The 18,757-nt window shown below is 45.4% G+C and overlaps 1 protein-coding gene across 1 annotated transcript in view; it reads left to right on the top strand.

The window, feature by feature from the left end:
* Positions 1–299: 299 nt before the first annotated feature.
* Positions 300–18,757, top strand: part of LOC121880121 (organic cation transporter-like protein) — a 98,035-nt gene continuing 79,577 nt past the window's right edge. Inside the window, exons 1-3 of the mRNA XM_042387179.1 lie at positions 300–349; positions 13,210–13,314; positions 13,757–13,862. Coding sequence (XP_042243113.1) covers positions 13,230–13,314; positions 13,757–13,862 — 191 coding nt within the window. The 5' untranslated portion in view covers positions 300–349; positions 13,210–13,229. The remainder of the gene's footprint in view (positions 350–13,209; positions 13,315–13,756; positions 13,863–18,757) is intronic.

Raw genomic sequence — 18,757 nt, 5'->3', positions numbered from 1 at the left:
TTGTTCCAAATATTTGCGGCATTGATGTATATTTCTACATGGATTGTTAAGAAGTTTGCTCTTTTGTGTAGGTGCTCATTATTGCTGTGGTCTGTATATTTTATATTTAAAATAAATCTGAGGGCTATATTTTGTACTGTTTGTAACCTTGCCCTCCTTGGGATTAAATGTAATTTTAGCATATTTTAGTTTGTCTGGAAAGTAACCGGTTATTAAGCATCCGTCATAGATGTTCATTAATGTTTTCAAAATGTTTTCAGGTAGATTCATGATCATATTTCGTGTAATACCTGTGAGCCCGGGGGCCTTTTCCTTAAACTTCCTCAGACAGTGCATCATTTCTCCCAAGGTTATTATTTGATTATTAGGTAATAAGTTATAGTCTATATATTGCTTTGGGGTGATTCTATGTATGTGTCTTCCCATTTCGTCTTCTATCCTTTCTTTAATGTATGGGGTTTTTTGCTTGTTGTGCCCCATCATCTTGTTTATGGAAGTCCAAAATTTTTTGTGTCTTTAGTCTTGTCGGCCGCCATTCTAATATCATTCCATTTTTTGTTGTCTGCTTCCTTACATGCATCTCTTAATTTTATCTGTAGTGCTGTCTGCGTCGTAAATCGCCATCTGTTACTGCCGTGTCTTTCCATATTTCTGTTTATTTCATTGTAATGGGTTTGGATTAATTTAACTTCTTCTGTTAGTCTATTGTTGGGTAATGTTCTGAAGTGTGAAACAGGAGTGTGTTTGGTTATAGATGTTTTTATTGTTGAGTGCAGTCTGTCCATTTCTGAGTCTATGTCTTCTGTTGTTTTCCCTTGTAGTTTAATCGAATGGTGATTACCTAAGTCGTCTTTCTAGCTGTCCCAGTCTGTTTTACTCATTTTTTTAATCTCTTTTTTTTATTGGTATCTGTATGGGGCTTGTTGACAGTGTTAGTATAATTGGAAGATGATCACTGCTTGTGAGAGGTCCTTGTTTTATATGGTAATTGAAAAAGGTTTTGTTGTTGGTACCATTTTTGTCTGGTGTCGATTGTGTATTGTGATTTCTCCAGGTTGGAAAGTTAGGACATAGATGATTGATTTTCCCCAGGTTTGTTAAATTATTGAGGACGTTTCCCACGGCGTTATTATTTGTATTGTCGAAAATCCTGTGTCTGGCGTTAAAGTCTCTTAATGTGTACATCGGGTGACTGTTGTTAGCCAATTTTAATAGGTTTTCTATAGGTAAGTAGAGTCCTCTCTGTGGCAGATAAGTAGTAGCAATGATTAAGTCTCCTTGAGTTGTATTTATTTTTATTGCTAGAAATTCATCCTGGAAGTCATCAATTAGTTTAAATTTTAAGTTTCTTTTAACCGCTATCGCTACTCCGTCATTTTTCTCGCCCGATTTATTTCTTTGGTTTACATAATAGTTAAAGAGTTTTATGTTGTTGTTGTCTGTCTCACCGTGACTGTTTATTAGTATAATGTCAGGGTCAATTTCTTGATATATATTACTTAGGTTAATTCTCTCGGTCTTCCAGTTTCTTACGTTGTGTTGTATTATTCTTAAAGTTCTTACTGTTTGTCTATTGTCCATTATTTCTTATACTTGGATTGTGGCAGTTGGAGTGGAGACCTATCGTCCTGTTTCCCGCTTCTGACTCTTCTAAACTCTGACGGGTCTAGTATTTTAAAGTCATTGGTCGTAATCTTTAGTTTGTCCATAGTGATTAGCGTCCAAACGTATTCTTTGCTTAGGGATTTTTCTTGATATGTCCACTTGTATATCCCTCCTTCACAGTTTTTAGCTATTGTCCCTCTTGTTGGTCTCGATGTTGGGATTCCATGTTTTGGTGTAGTGACCACTTGTAATCCAATATCTTCAGCAGATTCAAGCTGTTGCTCCTTGCTAATACCTTTTTCCTAGCTGTAGTCTTTCTTTCAGTTCAGTTGAGCATGTTACCTAAAGTATTTTTTTCGGATTCTGGATTCTCCGGGAATATTATCTCCGGTAGGTGTTTTTTTTTTTTTACGGGGATTAGTCCCACCCGGGCACAAGTCACTGACCCACATCAGCGCCTGGGGGGCGAAAATATAATAATAATAATAATAATAATAATAATAATAATAATAATAATAATGATAATGATAATAATAATGATAATAATAATAATAATTATTATTATTATTATTATAATAATTCATAAAAATTAATAACAAAATACTGTACTAAAAATAATAATAATAACTATAAATAAATACAAAAACGAAAAAAAAAATCAAGAATGAGAAACGATATACATTATGTATGTTGTGTTGTCGAAATAAGAGAAACAATTGAGACCCTGCAATTGTGTGTAAATGAGGCAGAAAGTCAGATGAGCAACCTGGGACTTGGTCATAATTTTTGTGATGCCATATAGCAGCAGGGTCCACCATTAGACAACACTTTATGCTTCCAATATCTTCCCAGGCGGTAGTACCTCCCTGTTTAGTAGCTGTCTACTACCTACTACCTGTCCGTGTGAATTATGATGGACTTATTGTGTTCTGTTGCAGCGTGTTGTGGGGCCTTTGAGATTGCTACCAACTCTGTTTGTAGGGTGGAGATGTCATTAGAAACTCTCCATAGGAGGGTCTGACCTTGAGTGTAGAAGGCCGCTCCGGATCTATAATGTTTTGGGTCCACCGAGCCGTCTGTGAAGTATGATGCTGCATCAGCCGGTGTCTCGGTGGCTATGGCCTCCAGAGTTATTCTTTTGACGTCCTTCTGGAGGTTGGCTTTGCTATTACCTAGTTCGGTAATTTTGAATGTGGCTGGTGGAGGGCTCCATGGTAATAGAACTACATAATCCCTGTCTCGTGTGTCTTGGTTGTTCTTGACGAGTGTTTCTGCTTGCAGGAGCCTCATGACCTCGCTTGCCCCGTGCGACCAGGTGACCCCTCGCACTCTGTGGTCGAGGTGGAGGAAGGCACTGATTCGCGTTTTGGCATCTGTGGGCTTATCTGATCTACAGATTTTGGCAAGGAGTCCGGCTGTGACCTGCTTGACTCGTACTGCCAAAGGTGGTAGTTCAGTTTCCATTTGCAAATTGCAAATCTTGTCCACATGGGTGCTCCGAGCATGGTCCTGAGAACATTATTTTGGATAACTTCTAGCTTAGCTATCTGGTCTTCTCTCAGTCCAATGAGCGCTGAAGCACTGTAATCTACCGGCGATCTGATGGCAGCCGTGTAGTAGGCTTTGAGCACGTGTATGTTCGCTCCTGCGGTTGTGCTGGTGAGCGACCTCATTATGTTGTGTCTGCTCTTCGTCCTGTGCCTGAGATACTCGAGTTGCGGCTTGAAAGTGAGTTTCTGGTCGAACCAGATTCCAAGACGCTGGTGGGTGTTGGTCCAGACTACCGGCGTGTTTTGTATGGAGAGCATCGTGTCTGGTGTGTCTCTGCAGATGGCCATCGCTTTTGACTTGGCTGGATTTATCTTGAGTCCAAGTCTGTTGCACTCCTCTTCTATAAGTTGGATTGAGTGTTGACTGGTCTGTTTGCTCCTCTTACTATGAGCTGTAAGTCGTCTGGATAGCAGAGGAGCTTGGCTGTTTGTCTGAAAGGAAGTCTGACATGATTTTTCATCAGGACATTGAACAGCGTTGGACTGAGGATGCCTCCTTGTGGGGTTCCGTTTTCATGGACCCTGTAGCTTGACGTTGCCCCCTGAATGCGTACTCTTGCTTCTCTCTGTGTGAGGTAGTTCTGGATCCACCCCAGCAACCTTTCTTTGACGCCCTTTTCGGCGAGCGTCGTTATAATGGCCAGTGGATTTGCTAGTTCGAAGGCCTTCTCCAGGTCGAGGAAGACCACCAAAGCTGGTTTATTGTCCACTGTGCTGAGTATCTCGGCGATGGTGTTGCTTGTGCCGGTGTTCTCGGTGTAAGCAAAAATGTGAGGGTGTGGGCTGCCGACTTTCCACTTGAGTCTGTTGAGAGCCATTCTTTCTCCCGTTTTCGCTATGCAGCTGAAGAGGGAGATGGGTCTTGGTTTGTCTGGTTCTCTGGGCTTCGGAATGGGCTGTATATCTGCCTTCTTCAATTCCGGTAGAAGTCTCTGTGCTATGCACGAAGCGTTGATGACTTGTAGCAACGACTCGTGCCCGGCTTCTCCGGCGTGGGAAAGCATGGAGTAGGTTATCCTGTCAGCCCCTGGTGCTGTGTCCTTGCTTCATTTTATCGACTTCTGGAGTTCTTGCTGGTTGAAGGGTCTGTCGGTGTCATCTTCACCATTGCAGGCCTCTTCGATCATCTGGAGTCTGGGCTGTCGCAGACACCGTTGTGTCTCTTCCGCATGTCTCGGGAGGTTTTTCGTTGCTGCTCGGTCGGAGAAGAGTTTTGCAAGTCTCTCGGCTTCCTCTTATGGGTTGGGATGGGTTGGTTTTGGTAGTGTTGCCTTCCCAGATGCCCTTCGGATCTGGGCCCACATTTTGCCGAGGGAGGTGTGCTCGTTCAGTAGGGAGAACCACTTGAGCCAGCTTGCGCTTTTGATTTCTTCCTTTTCTTCCCTGGTATCCTTGACTATGTCTTCCAGGAGATGTCTGTTTGTGTCTGTGGGATGTCTTCTGTAGTTTCTTCGGGCCATGTTCACTCTGTGGTTGAGTTCTTTCACCCTGGGGCAGTAGTACCAGTAATCCTTGTACTGTCTTCATGTAGGTTTTGTTTTTGGAATAGCCTCTTCTGCCGCTTGGTGAAACGCCTCGACCAACTGTTGGTGGAGGGTTGTCTCGTCCACGGGTGCTGCACCAGCCGGCAGTGATTTGGCGCGCCACTCAGCCAGGTGTTTCCTATAGAGTTCCCAGTCCGCCTTTTGGGTATTGTATCTCCATCTCGGTGGGAGTGGAGTGGGGAGTTTGATCACCTTCAGTGTTGTTAGGGTGCCAAAGTGGTCGCTGGTCAGCGTGGGGTGTAGCTGGCAGGAGGCCGAAGGCTGTAGTGTACTGGAGACGAAGGTTAGTTCTAACCTTCCTCCCCTAATGTGGGTGGGCTCTCCGGTGTTTAGGAGGCAGATCTCGGGTGTGTCTTGAAAGGTGGTGTATAGGTGTAGGCCGTCTTCATTTGTGGGGCTTACCGAGCTTAGGAAGGGATGAAGTGCATTGAAATCCCCTCCTATGGGAGTGGCGTGGTCAGCGGCCGAAGCGAATAATTGAGTCACCTCCAGTGAGCCCCTTGGGTTCTTGTAGATGTTGTGGACAGTTATTTACCGTTCCCGTCATGCAATTGCTGCATGACCTCGGAGGAGGGTATGCTCGACTTACCAAGATCATACATCCTCTTGTCGACGCCTGCGTGAAATACCTCCTGTATGTCTTGTAGCCACTGAATTTGAAACAGTGGTGTACTTGTAGAAGTGTTTCTTGTAGAAGTACAATGTCAAGCCTGTCCTTGGCTGCTGCTGCTGTTTTTGGTTTTGATGCCCTGAGCATTTCATGAAAGGATGTTCAGGGTGCTGGTATTTTCCACCACTGTTTCATCGGGGATTTCTGGTGATCCTCAGGTCTGATTCCGACTGTATCAGGTTCATATTTTCTTGTTCTGTGGTGGTTTTTGCCTTCTGGGCCGTGGTTCGGTTCAGTTGAGCTGAAACGTCCAGTTTCTTTCTGGGAGCTGTCGATATCTTTGGTTCCCTGGTGGCCTTTTTCGGTGTAGAGTGTACCTCGGCTGTCACTCGTGTAGGGTTCAGCATGGTGTCCTCCACTGAGGTGGCTGGAGCTGTGGCGACTTGCCCGAGGATGCTCCCCATGAGTATATGGAGCTGTGTAGGCTGGATCTTGTGGCCCAGTAGTCCGGCTAGGCCCTCCGCGAAGGTTGTCAGTACCTTGGCTACGTCTGATATGTATCATTCCTTCTGGTGCCTTGGTGTGTGCTTATTTTGTCTTTTTCGTAGTTTTTGTCGTTGTCTGCTGCTTGGGGGGCTGAGGTGTGGCCGTAGTAAGGCCAGGAAACTGGGCTGCACTTTGGGTGTTGACCGGATGAGGGGCTTGGCATTGCTGTTTTTGCCTTTGGGTTCCCCACACAAAGGTACTTGGTGGGGCTGGTGTGCAAGCGGTGGGGGCCGGTCTTGCTGCTGGAGGTGGTGCTGGTCGATTTGCCTGGACCCTCTATGTCCTCTCGGAGCATCCAGGGTTCCAGGCGTGGTGTTTTCCCCCACAGTTGGCACACTTGGGGGCAATTTCTTCCCCATTCTTCAACTTGGTGGGCAGGAGTGTGTGCCGTGCTTCTGCGCGCAGACGGCGCAGATTTCCTTGTACGTGCACCTCGTCTGATCGTGCCCGTATTTCTGGCATCTGAAGCACCGCAGGGGGTCCGGAATGAAGGGCCTCACTTCATAGATCCCCCAGGTTTTGAAGTCTATGGTGCTGGAGGGTGGGCCGTAGTGCGTTATGAGCACTTGTTTTGTTGTGGCCGTCTTGTCGGTCGCGGGAGAGCATCTCTCGGCCTTTAGGATCTTCGGAGGGTTCTCCAGGAATTCGAAGGGTAGCTCCTTTGGGTATCGGAGGACTTCCGACTTCATCAGTTTCTGGGCAGGATCCAGCTTGGTCGATGCAACGGTGGTGATGTTTTTCAGGTAAGTGTCGAGGTAAGTGGCGAAGTCCTTGTCTTTGAGGTTGGGTCGCACTAAGAACTTGGCCAGTGGATTTTGTTTCTCCATCTCTGTGATGGCTGAATATGTCGTTTTCGTGTCCGTTTTCGAGATACGGAATTTTGGCAGTGTCGTTGGCGGCGAGCTGGTGGTGGTGATGGGTGCCTTTTGGGCTGCATGACGGATTTTGTTTCCCGAAAAAGCACGTCGGCGTTTTTTGTTTTCAACCTTCGTCCAGTTGTCGTCCTCACTGGCGGTGGCAGTGGAGTTGTTAGGGGCGGTGGCAGTGGAGTTGTTAGGGGCGGTGGCAGTGGTAGTGCAGTTGTTGGGGGCGGTGGCAGTGGTGTGGATGACGTTGTTCTTGGTTTCTAGGGCTTCGTGGAAGGCCCAAAGCTGGTCCGCTTTCTCAGGGCGGAACCTGTCGTGGTTCGGGTCATCAGGTTGACGTTTCAGGCGAGGGGTCGCTGTTAGGAGGGCGTACGCACTCCATAACCGGTGGTTAAGTGGTGTTTTCTTCTTTGGAGGTTTTTCTGTTGTTCAGAGCCTACCTATTCCGGTTGAGTAAGTCGCAGAGGATTTTCAACACTCCCCACAGCCACTTGGTGGCCGGGTGGTCGTAGAGTGGTTCCTGAGCTTCTCTCCCGGAGCCCCGTTTGGGGAAACCTACTTCCTAGTGTATGTGACTGCTCACTTATAGACGTGAGCTAAGTGTGCCTATTGGGTAAGGATGAGGATTGCTACCCTCTTTCCAGGTGGACCCACACGATCACGGTTTTCCTGGAAAGACTCGGCAGAGGGATTGGTTCTTGCTCCAATCACCTTTCGTGTTCACGATCTCCTGGGAGGGAGGTGAAGAGTTACAGGGGTGACCGCAGGACGAATACACTTTTGAGGGTGCAGGTCCCTCGGCCAGAGCGAAAAAAGGAAAAATAGTAGTAGAATGAAAAGAGCTCAAACCACGTCGGGAATATCGCGCTATAGCTGCTCCCCAGTTGGAGCGTGGGTCACTCACACCACCAGTGGGGAGGGCAAACTAATGTTCGATAAACGCTCGTGAGATGTTGTCCACGATGTCAGTTGCGGACGGTCCGGTCAGCAGAGTTGACCAATAATGGCAGCAGAGAGAGGGCGGATCTTCACAGTTTTAACCCTTGCAGTAGGCCAACAACGGATGTTATGAGATAAATGTTGTCTCTAGGCTCTCTGCATTGTAGTGCTTCAATAGCACATCGTGAGTCAGTGTGTATTAAAACGCCTTTTTGACTGTTTATGGAAGCGTGTCTTAGGGCTCCAAGTATGGCAGCTAGCTCAACTTGCAAAGTAGAGCATCCATCTGAGGATCTCCAAAGGGACGTGTTACCTCCTTCAATAGTGAAGGGTGCTCCTGCCTTCGCACTGGTGGGCTCTACGGAACCGTCTGTGTAATACACTGTTTCTCTCTGCTACCTGTCGGAGCTCATGTGGGTTACAGTCAGCCTTTCTTGTCCCAGTTTGTAGAATATAGAAGACTGCTGGCAGGGACTCCCACGGTGCTGGGGTGCTGTAGTCTGGACTCATTGAATCAGGTCCTTTGCTGAGGATTGTGTCTTTCAATTCCAGTCGATTTACAGCGTCAGCTGCGCACAATAGTCATGTTTTCTTGTTAAAGACATCTCGTCTTTCTGATTTTCTCCTCGTCCCCTATTTGATCTTTAATGGCCTTCTGGATAATGAAGCCATTAATTTTGTCAAACGAGGTGGACGTGTCAACAGTCCGAAAGTGAATTACAATGGTATTCTCTGGTTTAATTTCAATAGTTCGTCTTTGTGGGTCGTTTCTGTCCGTGGTCGATTCCTGGTCTTTGTCTGTCAGTGGTCTTGGCAGTCTTAGGTCATTTTGTTTCATCTCCCGCCTCTGCTTGTCCCTACCTGAACAAGTAGAGGGGGGCTTGTTGTGGCCCTCTCCAGGGGGCATGGTTGGGGTGCCTAGGAACCACCCCTTAGGTACAGATTTGTATTTCCATTTTTACATGTATATATGGTGTACTAAGGTTATTGAAGGCCCTTTAGTAAAAAAAAACTCTTTCCTAAGGGCTGCCCCCGCACAGTGGTGTGTCTACACTATCACGGACGTCAATGCTGGATTGGCCCAGGTTTTCCCCGACCCCCACTGGATACACACAATCCCACAGTGTGAGGTGTGCACCACTGGGGGGGGGGGGGCTCTAGCACGAATACTGAAGTATTAAAAATCAGCAGGTGCCTCGGCAAGGGTAAGTGATGGAAAAATAAAGGTGAAAAGAGATAGCCCTCCTACCACGTCAGGAAGGACAGTAGATAGCACTTCCTCCGCAGGTGTGTGAGTTACTCATACGATCTGTGGGGTGAGAAGGCTAACTTCGTAAGTCCTGTGCGTTCGTGAGGTGTTAAAGTTCCAAATATATGGAAGGTGAGCTGTGTCACGTTTATATAATTGCTGTATCACAGCGTTTCGGGGAGTGGTTGGGTTGCAACGTCTGGTTAGGTATCGCCGGGTATCGGTGCAGGCGCACGCGATTCCGGGAAGGTAGTGATGTCTGGGGCGCGCACTGTTTGAACGGTGGAGTGTTTAACGGTATGCCCTTGCGGGTCAGTCGGGAGACGACAGCTGAGCAGTGAGGTGAGAAGACGCATGTCGCAGTTACTCCCGACCCACGTGCTTCCACTTGCTCACGTCGGCGACTGGCTAGACTTACTGTCGCCACACACGCCACTCCCACTTTGACGTGGATATCTCGTCTCTGTTGAATTGACTTGCGTATTTCTCTGTGTTTTATGCTCGCATTTCTTAGTGCCCTCACCGATTCTCCCAGTATTAACGAACCCTGCGGGAACTGTCGTTAGGATAGGCCACAAAGGGGCCCCTTAGAGGGGTGTGAGCTGGGCCGGTGAGTTTAGCTGATAGGGTAGAGTAGGCTCCTCCTTTTTTGGGGGTCCTGTTGCAAAACCAGAGCCACCAACCTACGACCCCCGTTGAGGGGGGGGGGGTTGGCTACGGCACTGGTCCTAGGACAACAAGGAACTAGGTAGGTGTAGTGAGCCTTCATTGTCAATTTATTGATTTAAGACGAGCGAGAGAGACGTAACCAATGGAACAAAAATGCCACAAGAGGCCTCGGAAGGAAAACAGCATCTCCCACATAGACAATATGTTCCCAACAATCCACCCCGTTACAGAACCACCCACCTTCGCGATTCCGACTGTGATGAAGTACAAGATTCCCAAAGAAACCGAATTCAACCATGCACACGAGGTAGTGGTAGCACTGGAACTAGAATACAAGAACATCAAGTTCAGTGTGAAGCCCAATCTAGTGGGAGACCTGATACTCTTCACCCAAGACCACAACACAGCCAAGATCCTCAGCGAGGTCACCAACCTCAACGGGAAGACGGTCAAGATAATACCATTAGACCCCGAGGAGAAAACAACCAGAATGGTCCTACTGCGATATCCTCTGGGACTACCTGTAGAAGTCATCATAAAACATCCAAAAGTGACCAAGGCAGAGCATTGTGTTACGAGTCAGGACAAAGCACAGACAAGGCACGTGCTAGTGTACATCAAGGGGACAGATCCAGAGGAGGTAGACCTAAGCAACTGGGGGACTTACAAGTTGCGTCCTTTTGTCCCAGAACCACTACGATGCTACAGATGTCAGAAATTTGGACATCACCAATCCAGATGCCACAAAAAAGTGAGATGTGGCATCTGCAGCCAAAGTCACAAGACAGAAATGTGTATTAAAAAACACAAGGAAGGAACCACCACGACAGCCAAGTGCCCAAATTGTGGAAAGAAACATCACTCTTGGAGCACATCATGTACAGAGAGGAGAGAGCGAATGAAAGTTGCAATGGCAAACATTCAACCACAAAACAAAACAGAAGCACCTCAGAGCACATTCGTGTGGGATCAACAGCAACAGAAAACAGTCACCCCAACACCTACTCCGCCCCAACTGTCAGAGGATTCCTTCCCTGCACTTCCTCCACCAGGCTACAGGACAAAATTGAAGACACCGGGACAAAATCAGTCCATGCAGGAAACCATGACAAATCATTGGACTCCACAACCGCAGCTCCAGAGCTGTATAGCAGTAAAAGCACAGAACACTCCAGTATTGGTGGGAAACACCATATTGCCTGGGACACTGCAACCCCCTCAGGCGATTACCCAACTGAACACACCCCAGCCTGCCAATCTACAAGCGGCATTCACATAAGAACAAATAAAACAGATGATCACCGTTATGATAGTGACTTTCTCTACTATAATAAAGAAACAAGATACCAGCACCGAAAATTTAATAAATGCAGTTATGACACAGCTCACAGAAAAGATGCAGGAAGACCAGACCCCAAAACTCCACAACTACAAGTGGAACAGACGACGCCCTTGAGTCAGATATCAGACAAGAAGAAGAACTTACCATCCGAGAGATCACTCAAAACCGTGAAACCTCTAGCCCCTCGCAACAGATCACGAGGAATAGAACAACAAGCACAGACCGTCAGCAAACACACGATCACAGGTAAGAGCGACAGCACCCTGAAGAGAGAAGAAAAAATTCCCGAAATACCTCCCAAAACAAGCGGAATTCCATCTCCTGCTCCTCCCTTAGACCAGGTGCCCAAGAAACAGCCACCATTCCTAACGGACGAGGAGGAGAGCGAGTCAACCATGAACGCTGAGAACAACTACAGCACCAGCGACAAGGAGATAATGATAGAATAGCTCCACCTCCTTGTCATCTCAAGATAACATAGTGGAATGTACAAGGCCTGTCCAACAAACGGTATACTGTACAAGCAGCAGCCATAGCTAAAAATATTGATGTGTTCATTCTGCAAGAAACCCTGATGTCCAAAGATGAACAATTCCGTTTGCCTGGATACCAACAGTACTCTGTACCAAAGGGGCCCAACTCCCATGGCAGCATGATTCTCGTCAGGGCGACCATCCCCAGTTCAGAAGTAGAACCAGTTCACTGTGGAGATGGAGTAGAGGCACAAGCTGTTCGGATACACCTGGCAAACGACAGTCTTGTAGTATACAATATCTATAAACCGCCACCCAAACGACTAGAAGCCGGTGAACTACTGACACAAGCAGCACAGGAACTTGTGATCATTGCTGGGGACTTCAATGCCCACCTTCCAACGTTCAATCCGACCACAACAATGAACCAGGATGGTCATCACTAGGGCCCGGATAGTTATGCACTAAAAAACCATGAAATATGCATGCAAATATGCACTAAAAAATGTCACTTATAAAGCCAAGAATGCAGGTTATACGGAAACAAAATAGTTAATATAAACTAATGTTAATGTTTATTAAGCAATATACGTAATGTATTTAACATATATATGTGAAAGTGCTTCAAAAAATATATATGAACATGTATTTACATTATAGACTGACATATTTTCAGACATTACAGATTGTGGTTGCATTTGATGATGACATGGTGGCGTAAGTTCTCAAAGTTAAAACCCCGCCTGTTGTCTGTCAGCATAGCTTTATATTCTGAGAACACCCTTTCTACATCACACGTGATGACTCATCACCTAGTGGAACTGCTGACACATGTTCCAGAAATAACGCTCAGTAATACTGGGACCAACACACATACTGGGAAGAACATTGGACCTCACATTCATCTCCACTGAGCTCGTTCCAGTAGCTCAGTGGGAGGTAGATGATGAACTGACCAGTGACCACTTTGTAACGACAACTACTTTGAGGGTCGAGCTACTCCCTCCTCCCCCACGTCCACCACCCAGATGTAATACCAAGAAAGCAAATTGGAAATTATATCAAGATGAACTCCAAAAATAGTATTCGAACTATGAACCAGCAGAAGATATTGACCAACTAAACCAGTACAAATTATATGATTTAAGAAGAAAACATCTCTCCCAATCAGCACAGGAGCGTTCACAATTCAACCGCACAGTGAAAAATTGGCACGAAGCCAGTGACGGCCATCGTGGACGCCATCTTTAATTGTGGGGAATTCCTCATGGATATTGTGCTAAGACCATAATTCTACATCATTCCTGAAAATTCGGGCCTTGGACGAATTAGTGCCATTTCAAATCTATTGCTCCTGGACTATTCACTACAAGCTTGTGACGTTTTACAGTCACGTGTCTTTTGAGCAACTTTAACCCTTATTTTGTTTAACTTTCTAACCTATTTTATTAGTAAATATGGTTACCACAGCGAAACTTAGCAAATTTTTTACTTGTTGAAGTGTCTTTTTATATAAAAGAAAGGTGACCGTCAAGTCGTCCACTGCAGGGTCTCAACTGCTTCTCTTACTTCTGGTAGTTCCTGTTATGTCTCTCTCCTGCAGGCACTATGTATTTTCCTCCATCAGACAATTCTTGGTATATCTCCTTAAGCCACGTATATTTTGATATATCTCCCTCAGCAAATCAGTTTTCCATGAATCTTCTAATTAGACAGTTTACTTTGTGTTTCTGTCCTAACGAGAAATGCACCTCGTGAGCTTCATGTTTCCAAATACATCAACTACTTCTTAGTCATAGGTTTATCTCTTCATCAGGCAGCTCCGTAAGCATCAGGATGAGCACCAACAAGTTTGACGACTTGCTAACCCAACTTGGCACCGGCAAGTGGAACCTGCTGTACTTCCTCGGCTCTGCCTATTGTAAGTAGCAGTTATCTCTTGGCAACTATCTCATAGAGCTTCGTCTCCATAATAAAACAACAAAAGGCTTACATTGTTTTAGGAACGTAAATTTTACACTTTTCTAGGAGAGGAGAGTGTGATTTACTTTTATCTCTCAACTATCTACTTCATTTAGGGAACATTCTGATATCTCTGAGTTTCCGAGTATGGACACTGGTGCAGATTGGAGGGTTCATAAAACATTAGTTCACGACTTATACAAATATGTACGTCAATAAATTATATATTTTTCCCAAAAATATAAGTTTCTCTCATAAAAACTCGACGTAATGTCATCTTCAGAATACTTCTTTATCAAATAATAGTATTTTCTGTAAGCAAGAGGTAATGTAAATTACAGAGTGAAAAGAATAAAGTCTTCAATTATGTGACTAAATGTGGTAATTGTTGACGTGTGCAGGGTGTCTGTGGATGCCGCCTCAGTTCATCAGTGGCATCTACCTGGCTCCAGCCGTCAACTACACCTGCCTCCCACCTGAGAACGAGAGTGTCGTCGAGATATCACAGTAAGATCTCCCTTTATACTGAGTACTCTTTCGTCATAGTGACTAACTTAAATATTTGTTATTGAGTACTGAATATTAGGTGTCTGGAGTGTCTCTGATACCCAAAATTACAAGTAAATTTGTAGTGTTATAATGATATTATTGTTATATGTGTTATTATATTCAGAATAATATTCAGATACATCACTTAAGAAATTAATAAATATTTCGATAATGTCACCAAAGGTTCTTTAGTATGTCGATAAGGTGACCAAGAAAACCTAACACTAAGTCCAACTACATGAATGGTTCACTATGATAAGAAACTAAAACTAGTAAATGATGAATTTTTACTATAAAAAATTGTGTTTATATAACTACAGTAGATTCAGGTACAAGAAAAGTTAACATAATTGACTTCATTTATCACGTTCTGTGTAATCCAACAGCAGAGTGGCTTTGTCGTCTAGACAATATTTAATTAGTGTTTTAGTAACTTCAGCTTGCTTAGAATCAAAACCAAGCCGGTGCCAATCAGGTAGTCTTGGGAAAATTATTTGATGGACGAAATTCAAAATGGCCATTGTAGCGACACAGTTTCCCCCATAGCTACACTCTAGGAGCACATAGGTGGCTGATTCTGGTGTTTCATATCAGTTTTCACGGTCATTGAGACCAGTGGTGCCTAGAAATAATTATTAGGGTGACCCTTCATGTCAGTATTCGAATTAAAAAAAATAACATTTGTATTTCAAAATGGCCACCATCGTGACACATTTCGTTTGAAATCCTTTTTCGCAAATCTTACTTGATTGATTTATGAGACAAAATGAAGAGATTCCAATATAATTATGTACTGTATGTTAATTTGTCTCTCCACGCCCCTGTGTATCATTTCGCACGACGTCACTCTGACGTCATAGGCCTGGTGGGAAACAGTCTGCCTCTGGCCTCCATAATAAGCCAGTAGTAAACGGCTCCAAAGAAATTGTATATGTGACTTTCATTTGCAATTCCCACATGGCGCAGTGAGTAGGATCTAGTGTGGGAAAGGCGTGGAAAACTTAGTGGAACAAGTGTAGTGATCGTTTACGTCGGCGACCCCACCACGCCCCCTCACCTCATCACCCAATGCAGGTACTCCCTTGCTCTGTCTGCCACCAGCCCAGTGCCCCTAACAGCACTGGATAGGATTGCTGAGTTGCTAGCGAGGCAGCAGTAGAACAGCAACGACTACAGGCTAGGGAGAAACTGCACCAGATTCAGCAGCAACAGCTGGACGCCGAGGAGCGCCGTCAGCGTCAACAAGGAGCAGCCGAGGAAGCCTCCTCAGCTGACCGCTGTGTTATTCAGGAATTACTGAGGCAAGTGCTAAGAGCGGGGTGAGACTAGTAGGTTCGTCCCTGGCCGAGGTGAGGCCTTCGCCGCTGAGGACGACCTGGTCTACCAGGAAGCACTGTCCCCGCTATACAACCTGCCGCCCGCCCGCCACACGCCTCGCACCATACAAACTCTCCCCCAGCGTTTCACTACGTGAATTCAAGGTATGGTGTGGTGCCAGAGCTGACTATGAACAACTATTGCACTTACGTAACCAGCCGGCGAGGACCCAGATACCATATTTTAGATCTTGCCTCACCCCTGAGATGCGAGCCACACTAGTATATGCTATCTGCGTGGCCGGACAGATGGCCGAAGGACATTTGGCCGACGGACGTTTCACCGACGGACATTTGGCCGAACGGACAATAGACCGAACGGACAAATGGCCGAACGGACAATAGACCGAACGGACAAATGGCCGAACGGACATTTGGCCGAATGGACATATGGCCTTTTTAATTGTTTTTTTCTTTCTTCTTTGCAATGTATTTTTCGCACATTTACTAAAGGATAAAAGATATTAATTGTAATGTAATTGCTTTATAAAAATTGCTTCAGTCTTGTGCTGAATATCTGGTAGACGTCGGAAACAATCAGCATTATTCGGAAACAATCAGCATTATTTTCCCCAATTTAGTTAGTGAATTACAAGGACTGAGAGAGGTTTATGTACATAGGGTGACCTTACAAAACATGAGGTCAGGTCAAAAACATGACATCTGCTAATCCGCACACCAACACCACCACAAACACAAAAGAAAGGGCGACGTAACTAGTCATGTTAAGTCATGTGAAGTTTTTAGCCACGCTCCAAACCAACCTAATGTTAGCCCTGCTTGCCTGGACTCTGACGCAGTCGCTCTTCAGAGGTTGTAAAGGTAAGCCGATATTTTTATTATTATTAATATTATTATTATTATTATTATTGTTATTATTATTATTATTATTATTATTATTATTATTATTATTTTTATTATTATTACTTTATTTAATATTTGTCTCTTTTAAGACCATGGAATTCATACCAACGACAAGAGGAGGAAGAAGGCTTTTGCTTGACGGCTACGCCTACATCGTTGATAAACGGAAAGACAATGTAATATATTGGTGATGTGAAAGCAAAGGAAGTTGTTGGGGACGATTAAAAACAGAAGACGTTATTCAAGGAGAAGCAAGTAATCACTCACATCCACCTGATGCCGGCCGTAACCTGTCCTTGAAAACAGTAAAGAAAATTAAAGAAAGAGCCAGACAGTCGGAGGAAGTGACATGGACTATTATACAAAACTGCACCAGTGAGTACCCACTTGATGCTGCAGGTGCTCTTCCTAAGAAAGAAACTCTGGCAAGAATGGTGCGCAGACAACGCATGGCACCAGACGGGGACTTTTTAACTGACGATTTACGGAAATCAAGTAGAGGAGAAGACTTTGTCATCCATGAAAGTGACAACCTGCTAATTATGTCAACACCTCGAAACTTACAGCTTCTTGCTTTCAAAGACCACTGGCCAACAACTTCCTTTGCGTTCACATCGCCAATATATTACATTGTCTTTCCGTTTATCAACGATGTAGGCGTAGCCGTCAAGCAAAAGCCTTCTTCCTCGTCTTGTCGTTGGTATGAATTCCATGGTCTTAAAATAAACAAATATTAAAAAAAAAATTGTATATCATGCAAATGTATCACATTGAAATTATGTTATCTTTTTATCCTTTGTTTTATAAAGCAAATACATTGCAATGAAGCATTTACATAACAATAAATAGCTTTTATCCTTTAGTAAATGTGCAAAAAATATATTGCAAAGAAGAAAGAAAAATTAAAAATAAATTAAAAAGGCCATATGTCCATTCGGCCATTTGTCCGTTCGGCCATTTGTCCGTTCGGTCTATTATCCGTTCGGCCATTTGTCCTTTCGGTCTATTGTCCGTTCGGCCAAATGTCCGTCGGCTCGTTGTCCGTTCGATCAAATGTCCGTCGGTGAAGCGTCCGTCGGCCATCTGTCCGGGAGCCGCTATCGGTGTGGAGGACGGCGACTATACATTGATGGTGGACCAGATTCTTGCCCACATCAAGGCACATCTCCAACGGCAGCGCAATGTAACCCTGAGGAGGGTCAAATTTAAGGAGAGACGACAACATGAAGGAGAGACATTCATCGACTTCAATGTCGCCCTCAAAAAGCTGGCATACGACTCTGAGCTGTGTAAAGCGTGCTTCGACGAGCGACTGGTAACATGCATAACGTCAGGAGTAGATCAGCAGGTCAGGAAATAGCTCCTAATCATAGACCTGCCACCAAAACACACCAACACAGTCACATTATGCCTCAGCGAAGAATCTGCCTGCAACACCAACGCCGACTTTGTACAGTAGGTAACACCGTAACGCTATAGACTCGTATAGAGGGTATAGAGGATGACGCACACCACCGCTCAGGCGGCCGTTCGTCCATTCGTGTTAGAACACAGACGGAACGTACTCAGCAGTGTAATAGCTGTGGTGCCCCGCCACACCCCCAAAGTCATGAGAAACAGTGCCTTGCATGGTGGAAGAAGTTCAACAGCTGCAGCATCACAAGCCACTTCAGACATTTCACGATCCTGCCTGTAGGACGAGCGACTTCTCGTCGACACCCGACCACCGAGCATTTTTCGAAGCGGTGAAGCAGGCTCTCTTGACGACCCCTGTTCTTGCACATTTCGACTCAACCCCACTGACGATACGCCCTCTTGCAGCTTGATGGTGAGAAATGGAGGCTGGCCCAGTGTGGCTCTTGCTTCCTAAGCGACACTGAGACGGGATATGCCACAGTGGAGGTTGAACTCGTCGCAGCAGTGTGGGTCATAAAGAACTGTCGCCTTTATTTACTTGGCTTACAACACTTCGACTTGATCATCGAAAATAAGCCTCTTGTGCGACAGCTGGACGCTGTCGAGAATCCCCCCCTCCAGCGTCTGGAGGAGAAGATAGCGCTGTACTCTTTCACAGCAGTTTGGCGTAAAAGTAAGGAGCATGCCGTCCTTGGCGCCCATCAAGGACCCCGCACTCTCCGATGCATCACATCCGCAGTTGCACCAGGACAAAAGTAGATGATCTCTCTTACCCTCATCATCTTTGTGACCCTGTGATCGAGGAGATACGTGAAGCTGCCTTGTAGGGTGACACGTATCGTCATCTGCACAGCATCGTTAGCGCTGGATTTCCCAGTAACAGGAAGCATGTGCCCGCAGCCCTGCATGACTACTGGAAGAGACGGGACAATCTAGCAATCGTCGAGGGCCTGGTTCTTCACATTCGATCTCTTAGATAGTTTATCTCTTTGTCAAATTTGAGGCTCAACAGGATGAGAACCATGACAAGACCCAAGGTGGGTGCGGGACATGTAGTCCTAAGAACGCTATATATACACGCCTTTCGATCATTAACAGACTATGTGACATCGGCTCTTAACACACTGTCTGAGAGGCAGTAGGAGAAATTGGAAGTTGTCCAGAATAACGCTATGTGAGTCATTATCAAGGCACCAA

This window comes from Homarus americanus, unplaced genomic scaffold, assembly GCF_018991925.1.
Source record: "Homarus americanus isolate GMGI-L3 unplaced genomic scaffold, GMGI_Hamer_2.0 scaffold30108, whole genome shotgun sequence".
NCBI classification, from domain to species: Eukaryota; Metazoa; Arthropoda; class Malacostraca; order Decapoda; family Nephropidae; genus Homarus; species Homarus americanus.
This window is presented reverse-complemented; position numbering and strand designations above follow the sequence as displayed.